The sequence below is a fragment of the Mytilus trossulus genome, chromosome 7 (genome assembly GCF_036588685.1).
Source record: "Mytilus trossulus isolate FHL-02 chromosome 7, PNRI_Mtr1.1.1.hap1, whole genome shotgun sequence".
NCBI classification, from domain to species: domain Eukaryota; kingdom Metazoa; phylum Mollusca; class Bivalvia; order Mytilida; family Mytilidae; genus Mytilus; species Mytilus trossulus.
The window spans coordinates 45,304,357-45,311,690 of NC_086379.1; the positions used below are offsets into that span (position 1 = coordinate 45,304,357).

At 31.0% G+C, this 7,334-nt stretch overlaps 1 protein-coding gene across 1 annotated transcript; it reads left to right on the forward strand.

The window, feature by feature from the left end:
- The first annotated feature begins 1,628 nt into the window (after positions 1 to 1,628).
- Positions 1,629 to 7,334, forward strand: LOC134727067 (acid-sensing ion channel 5-like). The gene is made up of 4 exons (XM_063591452.1): positions 1,629 to 1,654; positions 3,228 to 3,384; positions 4,095 to 4,186; positions 7,181 to 7,334. The coding sequence occupies exons 2-4, from the start codon at positions 3,266 to 3,268 to the stop codon at positions 7,324 to 7,326; spliced, it is 357 nt and encodes a 118-aa protein (XP_063447522.1). The 5' UTR covers positions 1,629 to 1,654; positions 3,228 to 3,265; the 3' UTR covers positions 7,327 to 7,334.

Genomic DNA, 7,334 nt, shown 5'->3' on the forward strand with positions numbered 1-7,334 from the left:
TAAATTATTACAGATCAGCGGAATTATAAATCGTAGATGATCTTAAAAATGAATGTAGAATGAATTCACAAAAATAATTATATCATAAGTACGTATGAACCAATGACATATCTTTGACCGATTGTATTCATCAGACTACCGGTAATGGGGATACAGTACGGTACAAGGCTTAAAAAAAACCGCAGTCTATATATATAAATAATTAGTCGTCTAAATAGCAGGCCAACAATGTTAGATCTTCAAATGTTTTTTCGTCCCTGGATTCAAACTCGTGCTACTGAGATATCGTGACACCAAATCGTCTAACACTACAATTGACGCGCTATATAAGAACATGTAGTATTAGTGCAAATGAAACAAGCCACAATTAGTAGAAAGTTGATCATTAATCAAAAGCTCAAACACATCAATCAAACGAATAACAACTGTCATATTCCTGACTTGGTACAGGAATTTTCGTAAGTAGAAAATGATGGATTGAATCTGGTTTTGTAGCGCTAAACCTCTCACTTGTATGGCAGTCGCATCAAATTTCATTATATTGACAACAATGCATGAAGAAGACATACTGGGTAAAAATGTCAAAATTTGGGGTACAGCAGTCTAAATTAAGTTACAATCTTAATATAAACATTATCAAAAGATATGATGTCAGTGTCGAATTAGTAAACTTTTATCTTAAGTTCATTTTGAAAATCAATAGTTTTAATAGAATTTAAAAAAAAAACGTTTTGTGGGATGTCTCTTGACATTAATATGTGTTTTCCCAACATATGTGCAGTTCTAATTCTACTTCTTTTTGTTTACAAAATAATCTTATTTTGGAACGGGACTCTTTAAATCCTGATTATACAATAACCATGTGTACTTAGAGTTACCAAATTATAAACGGTGGATAACTCTATGGTTCATTGGTTTGTTTTTATAGAAAATTATATCTATCATTTTATCTTTTTTTATTTCGTTTTGCATGTTGTTTATCGAGTTGTGAATGTTCGTTTAATAATAATTTAATTTTAAGTACTTTGTACAATTATCTAATCGAAATGTCACCCAATCAATAACCATAACATATTAAAATGGTAAAGCAAATAGTTGTAGAGTCATAATTTGCATTATATGATCTTTTTGCAAAAAGCAAATATTAGTTGGCACATTTTTAACAACCAAAAACCAATGAAGGAAACAGTAGTATACCACTATTCAACGGTCGTAAATCGATTAAGCGAAGCGAAAACAAAGCTTGGTAATAAATTAATAGCAAAAGAAACCCATCAGTTAAAAGGAAAACAACAATGCAAACACGGAACTGCAACAAATATAAATGTCAACATACATAGAATCAGACTATTTGATATCAAATGATATATCCCTAATTTTGTACTGGACATTGTGATTATTCCAAACCTTACTTTGAATTAGATGACAAGATTTACAATTTACCACTTTGGGATGAAATTTTTCAACATACGATCTAATGCATGTGTATACTTTCTAAAGAATGAAAAACAAAAATAAGCTCACATTCTTAATTCCCATGCATTATTCAAATGTCAAGTTAAAACAAAAGATAAATTGCCAAAATGTATATTTTTTTCTACAGATACTCTGTATTGTTCAAAGTTCGACGTAGAAAACTGCACTAAAGATATAGGTAATTATCCATTTTGAATATAGGACAAATAAAAACAAACAAAACAATCAAATCATAATGCATTGTATAAGCTTACAATAAACGATCTTTTGGAATAGGCAAATGTTACTTTCTATGTACTTTATTACAAAATTTTGGTATCTATGACGAGTTTATCTATTTCGATTGTGTTCCTTGTTTTTTTCAGAATAATTGCAATTGAAATTGCAAGTTGAAATCCAACTATCAAAAGTATCATTTACTTACTATATAATAGTAAGTTTATACGTTAATGTTGGTAGATGTTTTTGAAAGACATAAAGATGCACTGAAATTATTATACACAAAATGTGGACGGTACCGTTTTTTTTCTTGCTACCGAAACAAACTGAAAATACGAAATAGACATTCAGTCTTCAAGATAAGCATGATAAGAGAACGACTATTTGACTTAAATTTCAGAATCCTTGAAGTTTAATTATTGCTCCCAGGAAAAAAGTGGCTTTGAATGGTAATATAACATGTTGATCAGGACTGATAAACCGGAAGCTGTTGATAACAAAAGTCTTATCACACGGGGTAGACAATTCTTCAAATTGAATGAATAAATATATGCACAAATACGTTTTATCATGGGGTACAGTTATACCATTATTTTCTATAAGAATATGATAAATATATATATATAGCTACTTCAACCACCTGTGCATTGAGGCCTCGAATGAATGCGGTCAACAATTTTATGAGAAATTTATATAATATGAGTGTAAAAATTCATGCCTTTATCGAATGTATCACAAGGTTTTTTTAACAGGGGCACGTATCTGTACAAAGTTTGATTCATATAGCAGAGAGAAAGTGGACATATGCCATGTAAACAAAAAAGTACGTGTAACTTTTGGGGCACTTTATAGCTTGCTGTTCCTTGTGAGCCAAAGCTCCTTGTTGAGGACCTTACTTTGATAGTTAATGGTTTACTTTTACTAATTGTGACTTAGATATAGAGTTGTCTTATTTGTAGTCCTACCATTCCTCTTATACAGCTATAATACAAAATATGCAATCGGATATTTAACTTTCTAGGCAAGCATGAGTGTTCTTTTGTCATGGTTGTTCTATAGAATCAGTAAATTTTCCAGCTATACAGATAACTTTAATGACATGTGTTTTACAACAAGTAATCTAGACCAATATATTCAACCCTCATCACAACCATTGTTTAATTCAAATTAATCTCCACTACGAAGGTAATACCGAAGACCAATGTATTTATTTATAAATCTCTTGATCGTTTCTTTTTCAAAGTTTGAAGCATTAATCCTACCATTTTTTTTACATGTGTATTTGATTGTTCCATTCCAAAATAATCGTACCCATGTAGCGTTATTACTGTCTGATTAGTCATAAATCAGGACGTCAACTTTCTTATTTAATATTTTTATCTACACATTTATCATTGCGGGTTTTTATAACTTACTAAACAATATGCGTATTATTCATTATTTAAGGCCGTAGGGTTTACCTGTAATGGTGTTTTCTATCTTTTTTTTAAAAATTCAACCTGTTTACTTTACATAATTGTGTTTCATTTTAGACGCAACTGCAAGACTTTTAAAGAGTTGTGATTGTCCAATGTCGTGCGAATTTACAAGATATGACGCTAGGATATCGTCAACTTTATTTCTCTCCGAATTTTATGTCGAGCAGTTCAAGAGATATGTCTCCCCAGACTTGGAAATGAACCACTACCGGTAATAATTTAAAGTTAAAAACAGATCAGATCTGATATGCATAAAAACTGCATTAAGCTAAGAATCCAATATATAGTAGGTCATGTAGATAAATTGGTCCGTTTGGAACAAATCTGAATTTTATAATCAGATTTATACATGTTATACATATAATAGTGGATTTGGGATAATATCAAATCGCTTTGTAAATATTCAGGTTATGTTTCGTTGGCATTATTTTCAGTGCTATATTTTTCATATATTATATCAGAACTTTATCAATTTAAATATTAAGGGTTGATTTTCGTTAAAGGGGTTACTGAAAAAAATAACTATATACCAAACATTTCGACGTTTCAGAATCTAATGCAATCTGGGAAATATTTTTAAAAGAGTAATTCAAAACGGTGTGATTGTTTTAAAACGTCTTCAACTAATGACGTAACGTTAAATTCGTTATGGTGTACGGACAATGGGATTATTAGTCCTTTAGATTCTGTAGAGGCGAATAGTACAATAGAAATAAACTAAGCAACATAATGAAAAGGTTCACAAAACGTTTATATATGGGTTAATTTTCATTGATAATGACAGAAAGATGTTTCGCAATGACATAATGGGGTCATATAAACAACTGACAACAATATCGTTTTTCTTGATTTTACTTTTAAAAACGTTCGAAGACAAATATTTGAAAACCACAAAAGTATAACTTTCCATTTTTGTTACAGAAAAAACTACATCAATCTACGTATATACTTTGATCAACTGAAAACTGTTGTGTCAAAACAGACTCCAAAATATTCAGCTGGAGAAATGTTTGGTATGTAATATTTACAACTTAAAATAGATGTTTTTGATTCAATTGCTTACCAACTCGAAATCAACGATCAGAACTGTGAACGTGTAAATTAGTATAATGCATCTTTTTATTCAGATCACTAGTATGCAAATAGTCGATGCATTTTTATCGGTATTTTCGTCATAGATAATTAGCTTGATTGTATATTATAATCACAATTGGATATACCGCTACACGTTTCACAATTGCATCTATTATCCAGAAGATATATTTTCAAATTTACTTTTTTATTTTCATTTCGTAAATGAACTTTATCTTTGAGGAGCATTGGCTGCCAAATTCATGTTCATCAATTTTCCTCAAATTCTTGTATTTTATTTATAACATAATAACATGAAAAAGACAAACAGACAAACAATAGTACACATGACACAACATAGAAAACTAAAGAATAATTAGCAACACGAACCCTACCAAAAACTAGGGATAATCTTAGGTGTTCCGGAAGGGTAAACAGAACCTGCTCTACATGTGGCACCCGTCGTGTTGTTTATGTAATAACAAATCCGATGAATATTCTAATTCGGTAGGTCACATACATGAAAGGGACGGGGATTGTAGTTACGACGGGAGGAACATATCCGATATCATTTGTGAACGGTTATTCCATAACGGTCAACCAACTCGTGATGATGTCCGTAAAATTTACGAAGGGTTGATTTCAACTTCACCATTTGGAACACTTGGTTTAATAGCTTCCTTTTGAGCAGTAACCCTTTATAAAGAAAGTAATGATAGGAAATGCAGGCACGGGAATATCACATCAATTAGGAGATATATACCCTGTATGCAGGTGCTGCTTGAATGCTGCTACTTAGAAAGGAAAATTCACAAAGAACATCATCTATATAGCGGAAAGTAGAGTTTAAAATGTACACATATAATGAACACTTTACAAGGTAATATGTATCATCATTGCGTGTGTATGATGTGTAGGCACCATCTAAGAAACTACTGGGTTGACATCTGAAGACTGCCGATGGTCATATAAGCTATATAATCATGCATATTGTATTCACTTTCAAGTTTTAATTCCTTATCGATGTTTTTTTTATCACATTTTGACACATTTGAACAAAACTGGCTACTAAAAGCTAATAATTATTTCATTTTTTCACATTTATAGTTGATGTGTTACCCTCGGTTTTAGTTTGTAATCCGGATTTTTTTTCTCTCAATCGAGTTATGACTTTTGAAGAGCGGTATACTACTGTTGCCCGAATTTATTATTAATTGAACAAGACATATGTCATATTTGTATTTGTTTACGTGTGTCGTAACTTTTGCTGTATAAAATTTCAATAAAATGATCAAAATATATCAGAATCATGATATTCGTGTAACTTTTTATTCGATGGTTTGAAAATTCCCTGCCTAAAACTAATATTATATATGTTTATCCAGCAATATTAAATGTAACGAATCTATTGTTTGAATACACATTTTTAGCGTTTACATTGTATAAATACAAATTCGTTTCAACAATTTAAATTTTTAGTCAAACTGTTCACACTTTTCAACAGATATAATAGTAGAAATTGTCGTTTTATGATAAAACGTATTATACTGAAATTTTCAAAGCTATTTCCCTAGTAGTAATGCAACCGTTTCTTTTCGTAAGTCAATTGAAATCTAATGTAAACATTATACTAGAATTGAATTGTAAATCAAATTGATTTAATTGAAAAATTAAAAAGGATTTGAACAAAAACATGCTTTTAATCATATCACTTTGCAAAATACATTTTTTAACCATAAAAGGAGTTATTTCACACAGAGCTTTCAACAAATTATCAAAAATACATCAAAGAACACACTACCAACTTATTCTCGATTGTATGTTTCTTTTTAGAAATTCACCTGTGACGTCTATTGTGTTGAAGCGTTGATTTATTCTTGTGATGTCGAGTTTATAATTATATTGTGCTGTATGTGAGTACTGTCGTTAATAAATATAGGTGTTCGTTTTTATTCTGTAATTGTTTTGTCGAAATGTACTATTACATGAAGAAAATCGATACATTATGATTCTGAGTCGAAAACCCGCACTCCAACAGCATTTCGCAGGCACCCTATTTAATTTGCTGGGGTTCATAGTTCACAGCTATTCTCGTTTTTTCATTAGATCGCCTAAGTAGTTTTTCTTCGACATTTTTTCGAACATGGAATATTGGCTTTACATTCAGCTAGTGAACAAAAAATGCATGTTTCTGTCCAAATGTTGGTTGTCACTTTTTTTCATGAAAAGAACATAATATTAAAATCAAAGGGGCAGGTAATGCCACTCGTATGGTTCAAACAGACTGTGTGATGAAACTATTGATTTGATGATGCCAGTTCAATTGTTGAGTGATGAATTACATTTACCTAAACTAAAAACCTTAATCCATTGTTACATTGTGTAAAGGAAACCTTAACCTGAAACGGAACCCGCTAACATGTTACACTCCATTCTGTATGTACGTGCCTGTCCCAAGTTAGGAGCATATACTTCAGCGGTTGTCTGTTGTTCACGTACATGTAGTACACATGTAATATAGTTGTTTTTCGTTCATTTTTTGTACATAAATTAGGCCGTTCGTTTTCCTGTTTGAATGTTTCATATTGTCATTTCGGGGCCTTTTTTATGCGGTATGGGCTTTACGCATTGTTGAAGACCGTAAGGTGACCTACAATTGTTAATTTCGGTGTCATTTTGATATCTTGTGGAGTCGTGTTTTACTAGTAATCATACCACATCTTCTTTTGTATATATTCAAAGACCGGAAAACAGGTAAAACCCACTACAGCCTTGAAAAAATACAACTGTTGTACATATATTTGCATATATATTTATATTGTTTGGTCTTTTTTTTATCATTTCAGCTAATTTAGGAGGAATGTACAGATATTAATATAAAATGTTTGTCCTTTAATGTTTGACCTTTTATGTTTGACCTTTATTTATCATTTCAGCTAACTTAGGAGGAATGATGGGATTGTTTTTGGGAGCAAGCATCGTAACAATGACTGAACTTGGAGAATTTGTGTTCTCTATTCTATGGTTTTTTATCACTCGATTTAAAACAGGTGGAAAGACAGTGAAACCAATAAAAATCTAGCGTTTTAA